Source organism: Dicentrarchus labrax, unplaced genomic scaffold (genome assembly GCF_905237075.1).
Source record: "Dicentrarchus labrax unplaced genomic scaffold, dlabrax2021, whole genome shotgun sequence".
Lineage (NCBI taxonomy): Eukaryota > Metazoa > Chordata > Actinopteri > Moronidae > Dicentrarchus > Dicentrarchus labrax.
The window spans coordinates 24530652-24554037 of record NW_026136720.1 but is presented as its reverse complement, the minus strand read 5'-3'; the positions used below and the strand labels follow the sequence as shown (position 1 = coordinate 24554037).

General features: G+C 38.9%; 1 protein-coding gene across 8 annotated transcripts in view; it reads right to left on the bottom strand.

The window, feature by feature from the left end:
- Positions 1 to 23386, bottom strand: part of cadps2 (Ca++-dependent secretion activator 2) — a 200163-nt gene that overhangs the window by 84410 nt on the left and 92367 nt on the right. For all 8 annotated transcript variants that reach the window (XM_051382486.1, XM_051382489.1, XM_051382485.1 and 5 more), the window contains exons 7-11: positions 20458 to 20569; positions 18548 to 18687; positions 11368 to 11434; positions 9009 to 9117; positions 8125 to 8325 (exon numbers count right to left, since the gene is read on the bottom strand). In XM_051382486.1, the coding sequence (XP_051238446.1) occupies positions 8125 to 8325; positions 9009 to 9117; positions 11368 to 11434; positions 18548 to 18687; positions 20458 to 20569 (629 nt within the window). The remainder of the gene's footprint in view (positions 1 to 8124; positions 8326 to 9008; positions 9118 to 11367; positions 11435 to 18547; positions 18688 to 20457; positions 20570 to 23386) is intronic.

Genomic DNA, 23386 nt, shown 5'->3' with positions numbered 1-23386 from the left:
TCTTTGCATGATTCTGTCACCAAAAGTGGTGATATATAAATGTGTTCAGATTCACAATCATTCACGCCTCTGTTTGAGCTCAGCAGTGAACTGAAGTGTAAACACACACACGCAGGCACAGACAAGACTACATTGGCAGTGTCAGTTCTCAGTGCTGTGGCTAATAGTTCCCACCTCGGTTGGCTACAGATCCTCTGTGAAGCTGTCAGTACTCTCAGCTGACACAAAACATTCGCCAACATGGACGACATGTGAGGAAAACACTGGAAGTGACTCATGGAGTCGAAAACCAGCCAGAAAGAGAACCAAAAACAACACATCGCGAGATAAAGGGAGATATTACACATACTCACATTTTTAAAGTTTGGTATCCTGGTGCAATTAAATACATTTGATTGGCTTTATTAATTCATTTATTAATTATTAATTATTCTGTTATTGAATTCTATATTAACATGTCAGAAACACAATCAATTTGATTTGAGCATGGAAGTTCATTCTTAACATTTGGGAACAGTATTTGTATTAAAAGGTCCAGTGTGTAGGATTTAGTGCCATCTAGTTGTGAATTTCCAACTCCCTCACTTCACCCTCCCTTTCCAAGCACAAAGGAGGCTGTGAAACGTGTAAAAAAATGTGAACTGTCTAGAGCCAGTGTTTGGTTTGTCTATTTCTGGGCTACTGTTGAAACATGGCGGTTCAACATGGCAGAGGCTCATTTCCTCAAGGTAACAAAAACATAACAATTCCTCTATTCCGGTGACTATAAACTTATGAAAACGATGAAAAAATGCGTTATTCCATTTCTGCCAACAGATCCTCTTAAATGTTACACACCGGACTTTTAAAATGATCTGAGCTCACAAGGTTAACTTCCTAGCTTTTCAAAACGTAAACTGCATGTCAAAGTCTTCATCAACAAATGCAGTTAACTCAAGTGATCACACCAGAGTGATCTCATTTAGAGCATTTTTGGGCATGATATGCTATGATATTAACAGCAGAGAAATGGAGAATAACGGTGGTAATGGTTCCTGCAAAACAGGGATGTTGCGTTTCATAGTCAGCGCCTTACACCTCAAGACCACAGGTCCTAGTATATATTTTTCTTCATGTCAACAAATCCCAAAGACCGAAACCATCAACACGTTAGACCGTCTCTCAATACTTTCTGACCTTCTGTCCATGGCCCATTGGTTCCTACTAAAAATATATTGTTACATTTAAAATAATAGGTTCAGTAATTTCCTAAAACAGCTGATCGCTGTAGTTTTTAATCAAACAGGAAGAAGCAGTTAATTTGTTGGGGGCTATTTTTGGTGTAATGAACTGATATTTCTTAATCCCAATAAGAACAGAATGATATTTCAATTTCTGGTGTGATATTCTAGCTTTAGTCATTTATAAAATGTTGTTTTATACTGATATCAGGCTTTTTTGATACACACACGATGCAATACTACTCACAAAACTATTTACTGTTGGTTTTAATCCCTTCATGGGATTTCTTGACAAAATGAAAAATATAGTTAATCACCAGACTTATACTTTGAGAACAAACTGGAATGACTATTACTGAAGTGTTTTTACATAGTAGTAGAGATACTTTGAGCTCTTGCAGCTCTGCCGTGCAGTGCCTGGAGCAGCAGACAATAACAAGGCTTCGGGGTCAGCAACGGAAGAATCAACAACAAAAAAAAGGAAAAATAAAAGAAGCAGAAGAGGCGCAGGGCGTCCCGGCCTGAGCAAACCTGGGTTCATTTCCAGTCCTTTCAGACTTTCCTGTTAATGGCCCTGCCAAATGAAAAGCCTAACACTCTCCATTCTGCCTTTATCAGGGGAGTACATTTCGGGATGGGAAGTTTCTGAGTGTGACACATGGCCCCACAAAAGACCAAGGCTTGCTGAAGAATGCCGGTGCTGTTTCCACGCCTGCGACGCCTGCGGCCTCATGTCTGAGACAAGCATTAGTGATCGCTTTTTATTAACGCTGCCATTTTGTTTTTGTGTGGACGTAGAGAAGCCCGCAAGGACTCTCAGACATTTGTGTTTCCCCCCCTTCTTCCCTCCTTTCTTTGTCGCTTTTGTCTGAAAGAAAAAAAAAGACAGCAAAAGTGAAATCTCCACAATCAACTTCCAATCGACGCTCCTCTCCTTTTCTTTCTATCTTCTTTTCTTCTGACTCTGACTGCCCTTTGGCTCCTGTGGCCTGCTTTTCCTCTGTCTAATTCCGATGTAGGTCATTTTACATTCGTTACCTTCAAAACATGGGATTGTCCTTAATGTAATATGGAGAAAAGACAGGGAGCAAAGGAGGCAACTCTAAAGAAAACGAGACAAAGAGATATAGATTAGTGCTAATAATAAGAGGAGGGGGGAGGAGGGGGAGTATTGATTGGGGGACAGACAGCGGAAGAGTGATGTTGATCCGTGTCGAGTCTAACTTTCAGCTATTATCTGCAGGGGGGGTGTTGGGGGGGATGGTGTATGTGTGTGAACGAGTGTGTGTGACAAAAAATATGGATGGATGTCACTGCTCCTGCACAGATGGTGTGCAAGATCCAGACTGTCTGCAGGTTTCTTCACTTTGTATTTTTTGAACAGTAGGCAATTTGAATGCAATATGGGGAATGGCAGACCCTGCCACCAACAAGGATAAGTACTATATAGAGAGGCAATTGCAGGTTGTAAATGCATTGAATGGAAATTAAAGAAAAGTTGAAAATGAGGTTTGAGTTTCTGAAAATCTCAAACGTAAAGTTTAAAGTTTAAACTGTAATTATAATAATGTAAACATCTCTGCTGATCTACACAGAGTTATGGGTAATTGCAAGCCCTGCACAACTTCACTGAATGATCCAACTTCCTATTGAAAAGCCTTTTTAGCTGACTTCAGCTGAGATGTGACATTATATCATCCTCACTTATGGTTTTTGAAATAATTTTTCAGTCATAACAGTCAGGATCAAGTTGTAACAATCAAACCTCAAGTTAAGATTATATTGTTAAACGTATTACGTACGTATATTATTGCTGAATGTACAGAACTTTCATGTACAAATAGTTAAAATAATGATGACAACAGGTGTCCACTGGATTAATAGATTATCTAAACTATCACAAACATTCAACAACACACTGTATGATTTTGTCTTAAACAGTCAACAACAACTGAACCAGATTTAGAACAAACTCGATCAGATCAGGCATGAAAATGTATTTATCAGTAACATTTAAAGAATGTGTGAGCACAGATTCTACACATCAAATGTTTACAGGTCTTGTGGAGTACTATAGCATATGTGAAAAAGTTGGATTTTGTGGCTCCATAGAGAGCTGTGAAAAATTTGATAGATGTCCTAAAGTGATGTTACTTGAGTCAGCGTCGGTTGGGTCTGAAAACAAGTTGAAAACAATGACACAAATCTGGAAATGTGGCAATAGCGAGAAGTGAGTTTACCAGACCTCTGTAGTCTGCTCCTCATCTAGCCTCGAGGCTACATTAGCTGCTACTAGCATAACAAACCTGAATCTCTGACTGAACTGTCTTCAGTCAAATTGTATTGTAAGTGCCGGCTCTGAAAAAAAAAAAGAACGTGTTGAATAAAAGGTAGATAGGTGTGGTTCTGCTGCATCGATTTGAAAACTCTTAATTCACCAAGGGAAATGTGAAAATATTCCGGCTCTACATGATTTTTCACCTCACTGCCTCTCTGATGCACAACCTCCCTCTCAATCTGCCTTAGTGAATCAGGGTTTATTTCAACCAAACCAGAGTTGGTGATTGTTGGAACAGTGGAATGACAGGCCAATGTTTTGTTGACTTTTGTTTCTGTCGAGTTTGAGTTTTGTCTAAGGAATCTGGTGGCTTTGAACAAGGCGATATAACGGCTGTTTGTGGCTAAATAAAAAGGATCTTATTCTTGACGATGCACAATTGCCCATAAGGATTATGGTGCAGCCCATTTTGTGGATGCTTGCTGCAGCACTCTTGCTCTATACTTGACCAGTTTCAAAAACAACATGTGTGAGGATGTTATGAGGATGTTTGAGTGAGTGTTGAGGGGTTTGTGTGTGTGTGTGTGTGTGTGTGTGTGTGTGTGTGTGTGTGTGTGTGTGTGAGATGGGGTGGGAAGGTGGGGGTAGTTTTCTGCGCTCAATCTCTCCATATCCATCTTGTCTGGGCTCCATTGGTATCGTCACGGAAAAAGTCACATCTATGTGACATCCTGCTCTGAGAGGTGGTGGCGGGTACTGATGGCAGGTTATTGATGCAGACGAAGAGGAGGAGGAAGGAGAGCGTTTTGGTTTCAGGTGCACCAGGCTGAGAGATGTGACTTGATCTGCCTGTTGGAGCGTGGCGGCAGCAATGAAGATGATGTCAGGGCGAGCAGAGATGAAGATGCGGACAGACAAGCCCATCAGTCTCCGTCTGGCTGAGCGAGGCTTCTCATAGCACAGTGCGCAAACGCTCTCAACTCAGGTAAAAGTTTGCACTCAAATGCATCCCCAGCTGTTCTGCTGCATTTGAGGGCATTGCTGAATCCCCGGGAGGTTAAGACAAACGGACAGTTTGAACGTCTCTCCTCGGGATCTTCCTCACTGTCAAACTGACCACCTGCTTCATCAAAAACACAACTGACAGGTGTAAACAACCCCGAAAAACAACTTCAGGGGCGAGTCTTGACCCCCAACTGGCCCGTCTGTTCATACGGAGGACTGAAGTCACAGTCTATGTGTCAAAAGTGGATTTCAGGTCAAAGGCCAGAGCCAAACCTCCCACAGCCTTGGATGATTTCCACTTGTTTGGACTTTGTTTGTGGGTTGTTTGAACGCTGGTCCATTTGAGTCCTGTTTATGTGAACTGCTGGCAGCAGTAAACAGGCAAGGGAGGTGACATAAAGTGATGGCTGCTGAAGTTTCTTTAGCAAACTCGCACTCGCTGTTTGTCCTTTTCTTTTCAGAGCCGAGAAAGTGACGAAGGCCAGCTGCTGAAATCTGCTAACAAAGCAGTCAAATTTCTCTTGAGACTACATCAAAATGAAGGCCTGGTTTTGTTTAATGGAATGCACATTTTTTTTCTTATTTTTTGCTCATGTCTCCCCCACACTTTTTGTTGCTTTTCATCTCTTTCACTGTGCTTCCTTTCATACCTTAAGGAATTCCTTTTAACCTGAAAACTGAGGAAACAGAATGTACAGAGCATCAGGTTTTTCTGTCTTTTTTGGGATGTGATCCCACTGGTCTCGTGACCACAGCAGCTGTCAAGACGGAGCAGCATTTAGTTAGTGTACGCATGTCTAGCATTGTTTACACTAACATGCTAAATGCAAAATGAAAAAATATGTCAGGTCAACCTGTTCATCTGACATGTGTTTAAATTGGACTTTTTGTCCCTCTGTGCAATGCATGATGGTAGTTATCTCTCAGTGACCATCAATTGTACTATTTAATAATAATAATAATAATAATAATAATAATAATAATAATAATAGGTCCACCATATTAGGTACAATAATTCTCACTTGACATTCAAAGAACTACTAAATAGCTGCCACACCACGTAGTGGATTTTATAGTAAAATATTAACAATTTGGAATAGGGCAGTGTGAAACAACAATATATACTGACGATAGAAAAATCGATAGAATCGTTTCATATTATGCTCTATCGGTTTTGCCATGATGAAACAAGGAGCTGGTACCTAAAAGAGGGGCTAGTTCTGTTGCATGGATGTGGTTTTGGTATAAAACATGACATGGACTAGAAAACCATACTTTACACTAATGAAACTATAGTTGAAAAGTGTTTCCTATTTAAATAGTATTTCTTTATACATTCATATTTTATATTTTGTTACATGCTTCATTGAAATGTTACACAAAAGTTTAAAATAAAAGGAGAAAAATAATCAAATGTGATTAATGACCTTTTATTTGTCGAGTATATAGTTAAAAATGTAATAAGAAAGCATCCATTCAACAGAGTGACAACAGTCAGCAGACTCACACATACAAGTGCCCGCTCACTCTTTGTGCTCTGAGGTGCTTCCAAAAACACAACGCGAGAGATCTTGTGTCTCTGCTCTCATTGTCTCACCTGTATTAACCTTCAAACACAGAAGAATAGCTTGTTTGTGTTCAAAAACACAGCTCTTTACATGAAGTCAAGACCGGAGAAGTATGATTTTATGAATGTTAAATTACCCACCTTTGTTGTGTGTGTGTGTGTGTGTGTGTGTGTGTGTGTGTGTGTGTGTGGTTTTGTAAGTGCTCGTCAGCGTGTGTACACACGCAGTGATTAGTGTTATTTAACCTCTGCATTTCATTTTTATGAAAAACTGCAGGGCAAGAACAGACGTATATGCATGTTCACCAACACGATCGTTATTAAAGCGAGAGAGACTTTCTGTCAAGCCCATTACACACACACACACACACACACACACACACACACACACACACACACACACGTACGTTGCGGCACTTAGCACCCAGTTAAGAGGTATTTCAGGGACACCTTCTATTTCCTCCTGCAAACAGCGTGTCATCACCTCTCGCCATTAACGCCTCAATCTGTTCCATTAAACGCTAACGAGCCACGGCAAATTACACAAATACTGCCGTAATCAGCTCTCAGTGAAGCTCTTCATGTCACAATGCTCGGGCAGGAGGAGGTGGCCGGCGAGCAGGCAGACACCGTCCTACACACAGATAATAAAGGAAATGATTTGTAGGTGAAGGGGGGGGAATAAGAGACAAATGGATGTGGAAGCAAGGAGGAAATACAACAGAAAGTCAGTAGAAAGAAAGAACAGATAAAAAAGGACAAGAATGAGGGAAAGAAAAACATGCCCAGAGCAAAATGTAAGATATATGGCAAGAAGGGAAAAACTTAAAGGTAGCCTGTGAAGATTTTGACTCATGGAATATCATGTAGCACAATTTTCAAGAGCATATTCCCACTTTGTTGCTGAGCAAACAAACGTAGTAGCAATGTGCCAACTGAGGCAGGGAAGAAGAAGACTACTAGCAGAAAACATTGATGTAAACAATGAAGGATTGGCATATTTTTCATATGGGCATTAAAAATGTTTTATGAGAAAGGGAATGCATCCAACACGTTTGTCAGACCTCAAAGATACACAATGTGGAAGCTGTTTAACTTTGTTTCCAAGAAAACTCCATAGGGCTCTTTTAAGGTAAATGAGGCGAAGGGAGGAAAGAGTGAAAGGGAGAAGTAAAGAAAGAGGGTAAGTAAGGAAGAATAAGGAAATAACCAAAAAAAGGCAGAACAGAAAGAATATCAAAATAAATAAGGGAAGGAGAGAAGAATAACAAGGGTGAGAAAGAAGACAGATGATGAAAAGAAAGGACAAGTGTATAAAGAGAAAGATCAAGGAACTAAAGGTGGGAGGAAATACAGAAAGGATTGATGCATGAAGGGAAAATTAGTAAAAGGCAAGACAAATGGATAGATGGTGTGTGTTGCCTTGAAGAAGAGACTGTCTTTCATTTTGAGTTTTTGTCCTCTCCAATCTCTTTCTTTTGTTTCTGCCCTTATGTGTTTCTCTCTCTCACAGCAGTGCAACCTGCACTGTTTCCATCTGTCTCCTACTGTGTGTGTGTGTGTGTGTGTGTGTGTGTGTGTGTGTGTGTGTGTGTTTCACAATTCAGGATTTATTAAAACACTGTTGTGAAGATGGTGAGGGAGAGAAGGCAGATAGAAAGAAGAGGAAGTAAAGGTAGAAAGGGAGAGAAGTCAAACAAAAGAAAAATAAGAAATACTAAAGAGGCGTTTTACTGTGTTGCTGCAATTCTGAAGTAATAAAACACAACACATTCTTTGTCTTCATCTCTGAGCTCAAAGACCTCCTCCAGACATCTAATAAGACATATGTCTGCTTGGAACAATATGAAATGAAATGTGTGAAAGTATAAAAACTATAGTAAGGTTAAGTGTTTCCACAAATCTTTAAATGGCATCTACTCCTTTTACCTCATTAAAATGTGAATCTATGAATGAATGAATTAATTTTGTTCATTTCTAAAGTTTTCCTGCTTCTTACTGTTAGTTTCACTTTTTAAATAAGAAAAACAAACCCAGAGAGAATCAGAACCTACTGATGGGGGATGCTGGTTTCTGGATTCCTCCTCTGCAGTTTGTGGTTTTGTTCTGCGTCGGTGGGATTGGTTTGTAGGACTGTCCAGTGGCTCGGTACATGGCCTGGACCCACAGCATCCGGTCCTGCTCGTCGTCACAGGCAAACATCACCAGGTCGCCCTCCTTCACCGCATTAAAAAACACCCGGCCACCCTGAAGACCTGCAGAGGAAGAGGGAGAAAGTAAGTAAAAAGTAGAAGGCTTTGCGCCAAATGTAATCAATATAATGAACAAACAGCACAAATCACCATGTCGGACAATTTGCGATGTGTGTTTATTGTTTGTATGTGACTGTGTTTACTGTACCTAAACAAATTAACATGAACATGGAATTTCTACACACAGTTTCCTCTAGAATGAGCCGCTTTTATCTACAGAGGGAGCAGGTCCCCCGGAGGCCGCCATGTTGAACCGGCATGTTTCTACAGTAGAAAGTCCACTTGAGGCCCGTTGCAGACTTGATTGATTGTGGATTTTGACATCCCAGGAACATGCCTGCACGTGTGGGGAAGTCTGGAGGTTTGGATTTAGCCAACGAAGCCTGATAACGTTTTATCCGTGAGGACCTTGTTCGGTGTGTTACTTCACCGTATAGCAGCATTATAGTAACAGAAACAGTATTGTAACGGATTTTAAAGTCACACTCATCTGAATTTCTTAGAAATTCCACTAACGTATGTTCTGAATGCTGCACAACAGATTTAACAAATGAATACTTTTTGGTCTATATAATCCTTTCCTCCAGCAGCGTGTGAGCGAGGATGTATGTTTTCTGTGTCCTGTATGTAGTTGCAGTTTAAAGCCCTGTGTGATGATGTCAATGGGAGAGCTCAGGTGCCTTTACCTGGTTGTGGGTCGCAGTAGTCCACTGTGTAGCCCTCCAGCTGCATCAACTCCTGAGGCTCTGCCTTCTTCTCTCTGTAGCTGCACATGGCAAATGTGTACTGACTCACCTGCAAGAGGAAGACACACACTGGTGAACCACAGATACAGCACGCTTCAGAAGTCCTAAAACAAACAGGTGAATCTTTGCTTCTCTCCCATCTTCAGTGCTCTTTTTGTTCTGTAGAGTTTTGGATTCATGTCGTTTATACACATCCTTCATGATGCGCCCTGACATATGCTCTAATGTAACTTTAATGGACCAATGCGTAAGATTTAGCGGCACCTAGCGGTAAAGTTGCAGATTTCAACCATTTGAATTCAGCTCAGGCTACCAAGTGCGAAGGAGAAACGGTGGCCCGAAAAAAAGTGAAAGGTTCTATCTACAGCCAGTGTTAGCTTTGTCCGTTCTGAGCTACTGTAGATATATGGCAGCCTTCATAGAAGAGGACCTGCTGTAGATCATACTAATAAACAATAGATCCTCCTAAATACACCTAAATTCCATTACACTGCACTTCTCATCTGTGATTTCTCAAGCAGTACAATTATGTATAATTGAAGAAAAATTGGAAGAAAGAAATTTTTTCTCCAGTGAGAAGTTTTAACTTTTTGTTTGTTGCATTTTGACAACACTCTTTGGATACTTTTATATCTTGATTCATATGTTTTCTCCAGCTGAAGCTTCAATAGACTTCTCCTAGAAGCAGTACTACTAAGTGCACTGACTTCTCTAGTTTCATCAGCATTTGTTATTTCTGCCTCAAACATAATTTGACTTTAACTACAGCAGGTTTTAAGTCGGTATAAATCCAGTCGAACATTTTGACGTTGGAGCTGACAGGTAAACGAAAAAAAAAAAAAAAACCGCACCCTGCAGTTTTACAGAACCAACAAACTTATCTCAACATTGTTTTTACATTTTAAGGCTCTTGCAGGGATTACATTTACATTGCATTCTAGTCACTTTGTTAAATTCGATAAAGACGAAATATTCAAGCAAAAAGTATCTCAAACCCAGCAGGTCATTTTCCCACAGCATGGCCAAAAGTATGTGGACAGCTGAACATTGCAGTGTGATAGATAGACGTCTCTAAACAGCCTCTACTCTTCTCTCTTTGACAATTTACTCACACTGCACTTATACACATTTGTCACTTTATACTGCTTTACTTTACTCTACTGCCATACTTATATTATACGTACGTACTGTACAAACACATTCTACTGCACTGGTTGTATCTGCTTACATACAGTTTAGAGTCGGCATTAATATTTAAAACATTTAATTAATTAATTGGCTCAGCATATATATTTATCGCTACCTATTTCAATCTATACATATCCCAGTAAATATATTTATTACTAACATTTATAAGCTGCACCTATCCCTGTACTTTACTTTTTTATATTTTGTATATATTTTCTATATTATATTTTATTTTATATTCTTTTTCTATATTTTAGCTGCTGCACTATTTTATGTCTTAGATTTTGTTCCACTTATGTGATTTTTCCTGATAGATATTTTTACATCCTATCTATAAGAGCTGAGTTTAATTGCCAACGACTGCTTCACTGTGAAAAGAACTTGTAAACAGACTAGTATTTCACAACGCTAGATTTGTATTTAAATGTCTGCCCTTGCTCGGAGTGATCAATACACGCTCAGGTAGCTACTGGAAAAGTGTACACGGGTAATTTAAGAAAGCACAACTCAATTAACTTTGCTACAGCAGGACATTTGTGCTCAGTCGACGTGTCAAGACCTTTTAAATAGAGTGACTGACGTAAGATGATTTCCTTTAATAACCTAAAATTTGGCTTTCTTTGCCTCTCTTTTAAATGTCAAAAAACTGTTTTTAGAAAGAGAGATACCTCAGTGTGAGGATATGTGTTCTGTGAAGGCTGACAGTTTGATCCAATGCATCATAAATACACACAGACTTCTGTTTAATGACTTATTTCACATTTTCACTGATGCTGGATCTGTCAAGTACCAAGTTTTTTTGTGGATAAACAGTTTATTAATGCCAGTCAGTTGCTCTAGATTTATTTCACTTTTTTTTTTGTTAGTTATTTTTTTGGCCTTTGTTGGCTTTATTGATAGTGACAGCTGTAGAGAGACAGGAAAGGTGGGTGGAGAGAGAGGGGACGATACGCAGCAAAGGTCACATTCGAACCCGGGCCGCTGCAGTAACTCCGTATATGGGTCGCCAGCTCTACCGACTGAGCAGTGCCTCTCTGATCTTAAGATGCAATTTCCAAATCAATTGCAGATCAATCCATGTCACCTGATCTCAGCCTCATCAGCTTCTTACCTGAACAAGAACAAAATATCTTCTTTTCCAGCGTTTCCAGACTCTTTGTCCCAAAGCATACAGGTGCCTGCAACACAAAAACAAGATGTCATCAGCTTCAAGGAATTCAGGATTTTCAAATTGTTGGTGTTGTAACTATTACGCTGGTAAGTTATGAGAACATGTTAATCACCAAGTACAGTGCGGAGAGTTGATCAAAGAGCGAATACGGACGGTCTCAACAAATAAATAGGAATAAAAACATATCCACGGTTTTATTTCCTCCCATACAAAAAGCACCGGAGTTCACATGTTCAATTTATTTCACATATGAAAAGCCAGAGACCACATGTGTCAAGTCATAAAGAAATGCAACTAATAATTATTTTCATTACTGATGAATAGTTTAGTTTATAAAATTGTGAAGAAAGTCTGTCCCAATTACTGAGAGTCCAAGGTGATGTCTTCAAATGTGTTATGTCCGACCTACAGTTCAAAACTTCATTCAGTTTACTCGGATATGAAACAGAGAAAAGCAGAAAGAGGCTGAAAACAGCATTTCTATTTGCCTTTCAGCATGATAAATGGCTTTTGATTTCTCAATTATTAAACCAAATAAACAATTACTTAACTAATGGTTTCACATTTGTTATTATATATCAAAGTGTTCCCTTGTGACATGTACAAAAAACATGTGTACATGTACAGTATGTCAATATTTCAGAATTTGGAGGGGAACTGCGGAGTTCAGTAGGCGTCGTTTTGGGAAGTTTTTAATATATTCCTCCCTCAAATCATCTATTTCTCCAATTTACTCAATCTTGAATTTCTTAATTTGTTTGAATCATTTAACTGTGCTGACAGATGAGGTAAGTCGTCTGCTCCCTTATCTCTTTTAGAGCTATAACGATCAATCCAATAACCAGTGAATTTACAGAAAATGAATGGGAAAATATTTTCATTATTGATTAATCATTTAAGTCAAGTTTTTCCAATGTGAGGATTTGCTGTTTTTCTTTATTGTTACAACATTACTAACTGAATATTCTTGGACTGTCGTTCAGACAAAATAAGACCTTTAAAGAGAGATCAGCTTGGACATATTTGTCAATTTACCAACATATTAGACTAGATAAAGAAGATTTATTGCTAAATAACAAAATGATCAACAGATTAACCATTCATGTAAATAATCCTCTCTTGTGTGGCCATTAGGGTGCTTATTTAACACTAATGCAAGTGAACTAGGTATTCATGTATGAGTACAAATTACAATAATAAAAGAAAAGAATTAAGCACACACATTAAATATTTGAGGGAATAAAGTATCTGTGTTGACATTTTCAGGCAGCAGCTCATGATGCTGCTGATGTACATAGAAACAAAAACCACCAGGAGCCTTTGAGAGTCTTCAACGTTCAGATTCAATCAGGATCTATTTTACAGCTCCTTGAAGCTCGTCTTCATATTCAACACATTTATAAACGCACTAATTTCCTCCCACAATGTGAAACTAAAAGGAGAAACTAATGAGTCCCGAGCTGAGAGAGGCCGTGACACCGACAGCAGCTCATTGATGAAGTCTTGAGGAGAATGGAAGAATGACCAGCGTGGCCTCTCAATCAATGGCTGCTCCCGGGCCTCCTGAAGCGTGGGATACAGGCAAGTGCAAGTGAAGAAAATCAATCGATGGCGAGACCCCTTTCTTCAGCCCTGCTGCCCGCCCTTAAAGAAAAGGCCTCCAGTCAAGGCTGCAGTACGTCTGGACAGAGAATCTGGGCCATTCTTCACAACTCTGGGTTAACATGGGGCACAGCTCGCCGGCCACTTGTGAAAATTATTTGGCCGTCTGTCCTCCTGCAGGGTTCCAAACATCCATTCAGCTGCACAACGCCATGGTGATGGACTGCAGACACCAAAGAGTTCACTGCAGGCATTTAACAGTCCTTGCTGCAAAAAGCATCCATCTTTTACTGGTCATTTAGCTGGATATTCAGACTTTAAGGGTTTTTTTTAAAGAGTGACAAGCATTGTTTTATTAAAAGAAGGGGAAAAAATGTCCCTTATTTCAGGAATTGTCTAGAAATGAGTGCCGGTAGGTTAAAAATCAACCTGAATCAACAAAATTGACGCACAAATTTAAAATGTGTGAAAAAAGGGTTTAATTGATATTTTTAAAAAAAGAGTATATTTTAAGACTAAATAATTAGAGTAAATAACCTGAAGGAAATGAGAGTTTCTGTTTCTCCAGTGGCAACTGCAGAAACTGTCATTGTTACATCAGTTGTTTTATTGTCTTAAATTGAAATGATGTTTTATGTTCCAAGGCATCAAAAAGTAGTTCTGCCCCCGTGACAATAAACACTTTCACCCATTTGAGTTATTAACCTTTTAATAACAAAGCAAATGTTTCAGAGTAAATAACCTGAATGAAAGAAGATTTTTTTGCAGTGACACCTGCAGAAATATACTCTATTTTTTTTTTAAGATTACTCCAAAAAACAGATGCACAAATATAAATAAATGATTTTCATCAGGTGTTATTGTCTCAGGCATCATAAAGTTATTATGTCTTCTTTTTTTTTTTTTTAGAGCAGACTGTCTTGAATTGAGTTTAACCAGATTACTTTGTTCCCAGACATCAACAAAGTAATTTATTATTATATAATATTAATAATGATAAGAAAAATTATAATTGACAGCAACAGTAAATATTAAGCATATGATAAGATATTAAAAATAATAAAACAACAGAATAGATTATTAGACATACACTAACACATTAAGTACATTTAAAAAAGTGAATTTCTCAAAGAAAACTAAAAGAGGACAAAGATGTGTCTATCCTGATCTTCTCTGGTAGGTCGTTCTAGAGCGACGGGGCCACCTATCCTGCAAAGTAAAATAATCTCACAACATTGGCATTTTCGTTTTAAGAAAATATGACTTTAGAAAGGAAGTACATTCCACCGGCTTAGAGACAGCACATCAACATCATTTGTTTAGAGTTACCCGCTTCTACCTAAATGTCATTTTTAATTAATTCAGTTTTTTGGTTCTAGAATTCCTGACTTCATTGTGCCCTCTCCTCCCAAGGTAAAGCAAATATTTTTTTTATTGTTAATATATATTTATATATATATATATATATATTATAAATATAATCATTGTTATAAAAGAGTTGACTGCAGGCTGCATTTTTTGTCCATTGTGATCCCAGTAATTGTTCACCTTCAATAAAACCAAGATGTAAAACATCTGACTTCCTCTGATCTCAACAACCTGATCAGTAAAAGGATGAAGGCAAAAAAAGTCAAGTATTCAATGATCAGGCTAGACAAGATAGGGGCTCTCAGTTCAAAACATGAAAATAAAAACAGATCCAGTTTTTCTCAGTGAGCCGACATGAGATTAACAAAAGAACCTCACTGCTGCTTGAGCTGAACAGGTGACAGGTTTCATCTTCACGCATTAGACACATACAACATCAAATCAAAATGTGTTAGATGATCGTCTGTGAACCCGTTTGTGCACTTTTTCTGAACCTTTTTTTCTGCCCATTTCACTCTGAAAGTAAAATGTTTAATTGCATCTGACGACCTTTGAAAAGATTCATGTCTTTACTGTGTGTAGGGTCCTTTTCATATTTTGCATTCTGATCCCAGGAAAATTAATTAATAAAACAAATGTAAAATCATTTTGACCAAACTGTTTGACCAGTTTTTCCTTACTTAGGCAACAAAAATTCCAGCATGAGTTAGCCTCCTCTTTGATATACATACAGGCTCGGTTTGCCTTGTGTTAGTCTTTGGATCAAAGATTCACAGTAAAAACAGCATCAAATAACCTGAATGGAGAAGATATAAAAACAGAGAATGACACCTTTTAGTGGCAAAATCATAGATTGTGTCTTTAATAAAAACAGAAATCACAGCAGTTTAAACAGGTGAAGACCTGGACCAGCAGAAATACCCTGGACTCACACTGACCCCTTGTGGAGATATTTGAAAACTGCACCAGTGCACTTATTGCACTGCATTTATCCCCCTTTCCTCTGTCTTTCTGTCTGTCGGACTCAGTCAGTCTGTTGTCAGACAGTGTAGTGTTATCATAGTAGCAACCTACCTCTTCATTTACATTCACTTGATCAACTCCACCATGACACATGAGAAGATGAGGTATCATCTTTGAGCGTCCAATACAGAAAAACGTTCTGGATGCGTTTAGCCTAGCTTAGCACAAAGACTGGAAGCAGGGGTAAACTGCGAGCTCCATCAAAAGGGAAAAAATCCCCCTTTCAACAACTCCCAAATTGTTTATAGCCCTCAGCCATCAATGCATTCGCTACTACATTCTCAAGCTATCTCAAGTATGTTTTTATTGAAATATGTATTCTGTATCTGTTGAGTTCAGGCAGTGTAACTTGGAAAAAAGCTGCATTTCATCAAGCGAAATTTGTGAGTTCCTGAAGTCAAATTAGGAAAAGACTTATTTTAATCTAATTTTACATTGATTTGGGATTTTTAAAGTCCTCCCACACTTAAAAATGTGTTTGGTTATTGTTGCTTCACTTGGATGTCAGACCTTCACTGTGCAGAATGATGATTGTTTTCACATTCATCTACTGAAGGGGTAAGGTTTCTCTGTGCTCACCTTAAAATGCCTGCAGGGTCATCACAGCTAGTTTGAAAGCCAATCGTGGCCCAATATGAAACTTATTAGAAGTGTGTTGTGGAAACTTAAAAAACTTTTTAGTGAAGTAGCAGACATCTTGTGTCCAGCAGTTAAACGTCTGGAATGAAAAAAATATTTTCATATCTAGAGTCTGGATTTTTTAATGAGGAAGAAGGAGTATATGCAATTTTAAACTTGTTTAAACAAGACAAGTGATTTTTCTACTGCAGAGTGTTTATATGCAGTGTATCTGGAGAGGAGCTACTGGTTCAGAAAAGAATGTCTCTTATTATCCAAGCATCACTAAACAAGATCTTTGATCCGGTTTTTCTTTTTGAGTCACTGACATTCACACATTTTTAATGTCTAAACACTAAAACCTTAAAATGGTTAACAGGTGAGCTGTCAAAATAAAATTCACTGCAGATAGAGTGCTGCCACGTATGCACACAGTGCTGTAAATGAACAGACATATTCCCTCAACATAGATTTGTGGGTTGGAAAATGAGGGTTTTGCTACCATCTTGTGGCAGAAAGTAAGAATTGTACAACATACACGCTGCCTGGACAGCCTTTATACATTCAAGCAGTTTTGCTTAAATCTGAAACAATGTAGTAATAAATAATATTATGTTAGATAAAATGAAAATATCTTAAAAGTGAACTTGCAATTGTTTATTTTTGTCTAATTCAGGGAAGTTTGAAAGATTCAGTTTTTTAAACAGTAATTTAGAGGAAGAACTACACATATAATTTGTTTGGCTGAACAATAAAATTAAGTTTTAATTGTTTATTTCCACAGTTAGTAGTGTGGCAGAAAATAAACAGTTAAGAGTTAGTTGTTGTCTACTGTCACTATATATGAAAAAACTCAGTCAGTATGGGCATAAGGGGGGCCAGTCCTGTGTTTTCAGTTTAGGTAGTTTAGAGTAAATCAACAACACTCTGAAGTCTAATTAAATCATCTTAAATCAATTTTGTGTAGCGTAAATTAACTATTAAAACTAAATCTCCACCCAGGAGACAAGAATGGACGATAAACGCATCCGATTTTAAACACTCTGATTACAGAGAATAACTCAGGACACAGCACAGATAACTGTCACACAACACAGCCAGCAGTTGTTATGGAGGCAAACATCAGAGTTAAAAACAGACTATCTTTCAACTCTAAAGCTGACACATCAAATGAAACTAAGAAAACCCTCTGACACATGACAGATGATGTTCAGCAGTGACTGAAATCAGTGAGGTCATTTCACATTTCCTGATTCAAAGTTACAACTACAAAATCTATTCATCTTTAATAAACTTTTCTGTGCTGACTTTAAATAATGTTGAATTGAATTTATGGATTATACTGTGTTAAAGTACAATCAGCTAATAAGCTCTTATCTCATTATCACATTCAGACTGTTTCTGCTTACTCTATTTAACCAGCAGGTGTAGCTGTCGGCCTACATATATACTTCAAACAAAACCCTGATCACAAAGTGATGACAGCTCTTTCATTAAAAGAAGCCTCACTGGTATTTTTGCTTATTGTTTCATGGCATGACATTTTCCAAAGAAGCTGGATTTGAAGTTTGAACCACTTTAATTGTCAAGTCGCAGCAAAAGGATTTGATTTGGTAGTTCCGTTTCATCTCACAGTGGTAACAAAGCTTACATTGAAACCCCAAAAACAAACACACAAACTATGATGCAGAAGACAAACAGGAGTTGAGAATGAAGCAGCTCAGAAAAGGTAGCTTAAGAGAGAATCTGGGTGTGACAGCGCACTGCACTCAGGGGTTTCTCTATCTTTTGTTCTTTTTGGCAGGGATCTGGCTTGGGTTCATTTACTTAAAATAAAGCCTGTGGGTTTTCCTCCCAGTTACTGGCGTAGACATCCTTTATATTGTTCAGCCTTTACTAGAGCCTTGTTTATTGATAGAGGCTGCAGCAATTATCTGTCGGGATAAAAAGCACTACCTATATGGTGGTGAATTTACTCTATTGGGATGAATCTGGATAGTTAGTGAATATCCTCACATAGAAGTGAGAAAAGCTTTCAAATAAAACTCATTCCTGCTGATTGTTCCTCTGATGCTTTAAATGATCGGTCTGGTTTAACCTACTGTTTGTCTTTTAAACAGACTTTTGACATTTCTTTCAGAATCTGGCAACCCAGCAGAGTAGTGGTTCCCTAACTTTTTCATGTCAAGGACCCCCACAATAGATGCATGTTAGACCATGGACCCCCAATTTGGGAGGATTTTCTTTATTTTCAGGTGTGAAGATAATAAAGTCTTCATAGTCAATGATTAAACTAGGATCACTATAAATGACAATCAATGAAAACGCTAGTTCTTCCCTTGTTTCAACTTCCAGAAAATGTGATAAAAGTTCAAATATTTCATTGCTCCTTTTGCTGGGGACTGCCTCTAACCCATTCAAGGACCCCAGTTGGTTCCCAGACCACATTTTTAAAAACCACTGCTATAGAGGACCGGATCCCGTGACACTGTGACCCCTTCAGACTCACCCGCTGTGCTTCATGTTGGGTGGCTTGTCCATGCGAACAGCCAGTTTGATCTTCAGCTCTGTGTCCTGGCTGTTCTTCGGGACGACCATCCGGTGGAACTCGGCCTGCTTCGGCCCATTCGTGGTTGGATTCAAGACCACCTGAGGGGGGACAGGATGCAGAGGAGGTCAGGGATTGGTTAGCAATGTTAAGTCCAGAGTCTGTAGGTACTTCTATAAACTAATACTAATACAACTAATAACCAGCAGTCTTGCTCAAAACTATCGAAGTGAATGGTCAGGATACTGAGTTTTCTATGTTACAGATCCCCCAAAAATAACTAAATTTTCACATCGTCCCATGCGTTTACCAGCAAAAAGAGCACTTTATTTACTTTTTCTTCTGCGTCTTTCATCTCTCTGCTTCCAACACACACATACACAGTGTGAACTGGTCTCCTAATCAATCAGGACCCTGCTCACACAAACTGGTGGTGTGAGTTTGTGTAACTCACGTTAACCTCCAACATCATGAAGGATGTCTGGAACTTTCTGGACTTTTGGCTCCCTGGCTGACTTCTTGCCTCACCATCCAATCAGAATCAGGCAGTAATTAAAGGGTCTAAACCTTCACTGATGGTTTTATTTCTCCAGGGGAGTTTACAGCCAATTTGAATATTTCATCAACCCCTCAGTGATTCGGAGCCTGTTCTGTTTTTAAGATATTTTTTTCTCTCCCTGTAATTAGTCTGTTAAGATTGTCTTTTGGTATATGTCACGTCTGAATAAAGCTGGAAGGCTCATTAACATGAAAAGTCTAACCTATGTCTTAATGACAAAAAGCCATCACTTTAATAGCTTGATGAATTCAACATGTCACATATCCCATGTCTGAATAGGGCTTAAAGGAAGTTCAGCTGCCTTTGACTTATCACTTTAGATCATACGGGAATAAAAACAGCCCGGAGAAGCTACTTTTTCAGCAAGCTGGTTGGTGTCTTAACATGGGACAGAATTTCACAATTTTTAATCTAAATCAATTTCAAATTGAAATCCTCACTCCAAACCTCAAAACAAATCCAAAAGTTACAATGCACATGCACTTTCAGGACCACTGACTCCAAATTGTTACCATTTCTAAAATCCTGATTACAGCTCTGTGGTGACATCACTCACAGAAACACAAAGTGATTCAAAATGACAAGAAGAGAGTCACAGTAACCAGTCGGCATCACGCCAGCTCCTATCAAAAGTCTGAACCTGCCTTTGGACCTCTGGGTCATTAAAGCTTTGATCATTACATTACATTTACTGGCTTAACTTCACACAAAAGTAAAAATACCCACCTAAAAATGTCACTTTTACAGGCTCACATAAACCAACAAGTCTCCAAAAGGATGTGTGCTTTAAAAATGAGCTGTATTTATATTCACCTCTCCCTTCAGCTGTGGTGGTGTTGATACTGATGCTGACTGAGTTGCTGCTGTCAAAACTAACGGGGTGTAAAAGTGATGAGAAGTGACTGTTTCAGCACAGATGGAGGTATACAATCATGTTTGTCTTGATATAAAAATATAACCCTGTCAGTTTATTAGTTCAGTAGCTAATTAGTTAGACAGTTTGTCTAATAAGAAGTTAATTTGATCTGTAGTTGAACTACCCAGAGATCAAACAAAGTTAAGTGTTTGTGTAAAATGATTTCCTATCGTAGGAAATAAGAGTGTTACAAGCTTAGACCCCAATTTTCTGTTTTCTATCTGTAAATTGTCTGTACTTCCATTCTGTTTATTAATTCATGAACTATTTGTTTTGGGTTTTTTTAACTGGAAGCACACCATTTAAAAAAACCCAGTATTTAATATGTACATATTTAAGTACTTACTGAAGACCTGATTAAATTGTGCTTTATGTGCAGTGTGTTTGGATTCTCACCCGGCCCAGCTCCTTATCCTCCAGAGCCAGGACCCCGGTGCTCTCTGTGAACAGCTTCACTTTGACCGAGGGCAGGGGGTGAGTCGTGGTAAAGTCCCCCTGAGTCCCCCACCTGGAAGAGACAAGGATCCTCTTTAAAGTTGGACAGACACTGAGCGTTTTTATTGATCTTGTACATTGTGTTAACACACACACTGGTACTAGGTATCAGGCATGCAGCAAAGGAACCCCCAGCCGCTGCAGCAAGGACTAAGCCCTGGTACATGGGGCAACCTCTCTACCAAGTAAGCTACCAGGGAGCCCCACATGTTATGATTTGCACAAAACAAATCTTCTTGTGTTTAGCTCTCAGTACGTTCCTAGCTTATAACTAAATATCTGTGGTTTAGAGTTTAGTTTTACTTCCATCCTCCTGTTTGTACTTCAGTCGCATCAGAACTGTGTTGAGTTACGGCTGATGCAAACCAAACAAAAAAAGGCAATAAAAGTTCCCCCCAAAACTTGGGAACTTTTATTGCCTTTATTTGATAGTAGCAGTAGTGGGGGTATGCAGCAAAGGGCAGCAGGTTGGAAAACGAACCCGGGCCGATTAAGACCTGCAGGAGACAGGCTTTTACTGTGGTTTGTCTGAACCAGCACACATCCAAAATGTCAGCAAAGTGAACAAAAAGTCCCAAACTGTATGAAAAGGTTGTTCTGTTCTACTGAATTCTGCTTTGTTTTGCACCTAGTTTAAACTTTCAATAAAGAGTTTTGTTTTTCAATTGAGAATCTGTGTTTGTTGCTTCCTCCAACATGTACATTATTTGTCAAGCTCAGCTGAATCTTAGCTGATCACAGGGAGAACTTAGCTTGTGAGATTCAGTCAGACTTTGTGATAGATTGTGATGGATAGAAGTTTCTCATGAGCTCAAACATCAGAGAGCCTTCACATGTGAATCCGAGTATGACACCGTTTTTGTTCTCAAAAAGCAAGGACAAAGCCCCAAGTGTAGCTACTGCATAGGAATTAATATGATGTACAACTTTTCGAATTTGCAGGCGACAAAACCCACAGTACAAGGCACTTTCAGCCTATATTACAATCACCCTGGAAACTTCGCTCAATTTGCTGTAACATCATATCAGGTCTTAGTCAGAGATCCAGAGGCAATAAACAGTCCAATCAGTGTTGGCTGTTGTCAAGAATCACTTATTGTGTATCTCATGGAGACTAATGGAGCAGAGTGAAGCCTTCTGCTCAGGATGAGGGAGACATAGCTATTATACACTCTGAGAGCCACGCTCCCATGATTACATGCCTTTATGTCACAACTGTCATTTTAAATGTGTAAGAGTGTGTGTGTGTGTGTGTGTGTGTGTGTGTGTGTGTGTGTGTGTTTGTTTGGTGCACAGATGACAAGTGACCCCTTCACTTGTTGAGGGCGAGAAGCAAAGCCAAGCTCCATATTCAGTTTCCCCAGTTTCCAAGGCAACATTGTGAGGAAAGGTGTTCACTTTACACACACACACACACACACACACACACACACACACACACACACACACATATACACACACACACACACACACGCATACACCCCCCTCAACACTCACTCAAACATCCTCATAACATCCTCACACATGTTGTTTTTGAAACTGGTCAAGTATAGAGCAAGACACACACACACACACACACTTTTTTTTAGTAATCACAGACGTTAGATCTGTAAGACAGGGGACAGACACTGATACAAACAGCTCTGACCTCATGTATTAACTGACCTGAGATAACCATTCTAACGCAGGTGAACATGATGATGGTTATTACAGATTCATTTTGCATCTCGTCTGGTTGGCAAAATTCGACCTTGAGCATCAAAAGCATTAAAACCAGACGGCAGAGAAAACTGGGGGACAAATTTAAAGGTGAAATCTCAGCTGCTGTTTTATTTTGTTGGTCTGAGTCAGAAAGAAAATGATTCACTGTCGTGCACCTGCAAACTGAGTTTAATGACAGTATATCAAATAATAGTGTTATGACAAAGTTCTCAAATTAAGATACCATGCTTCATGTCTAAACATTGTTACAGGTCGGGCTTCTTTCTGTACATATATCACTTTATAGGTTTATGTTTTTAGCGATGCTAGCGTCATAGCTAAGGATAGTAATGTCGGTCGATCACTCTGTCCACCAGGAAGACTAGCAACTGCTACAGTAAGCTAATGCGGATACAAGAGAGTAAAAAGAGAATAAGTAAGAATAAATACTGGGGCTTGAGGATGTACCAACCAACATCTTTATCATCCTAAAGACACGGCGCCCCAAGAGGGAGGTGTGTGACCATAGACCGTGTAAATAAAAGTGACTGTTGTGGGGAACATTACATCGGTAAAACAGCACAAACTCTTTACACCTTAACATCACCATGTTCGTATTGTCAGTAAGAGCATGTGACAGCATTTAGCCCAAAGCATAGCTGTGACTTTGTGGAGCCCAAATATTGCCTATATTGTGTTGGAGCCAGTTCCAACGGGGGTTTGAAGGTTCAAACTTGGCAAAGTTATAACAGCTTTAACAAGTTTTTACTGGTAACCCCTTTACTGGTAATCTTATCCCTAGGTGGAGTGTCACTTTAACTGTGACATTTGGTTAAAATGTGTCTTCCTGTTGATTCTCTGGCCTTTATTATCAGCTAGTGTTTGTCTCTGAGGCACATTGGTACATAATGTATGAAACTGTATGAAACTGTTTGAAATCTGTTTACACTCCAAACACTCCCGGCTACACTTTCTGGAAGAAGGCGAATTAGCTTTGCGAGTGATGCCCTGGAGCAGGTAGTATTATTCATCAGTCATTAATCATTTTCATTGTGTACGGAAACAACAAATGCGAGGAAGAAAAAAAAAAACTAATTGGAATATAATTATCACGACTTGATTTGTAATA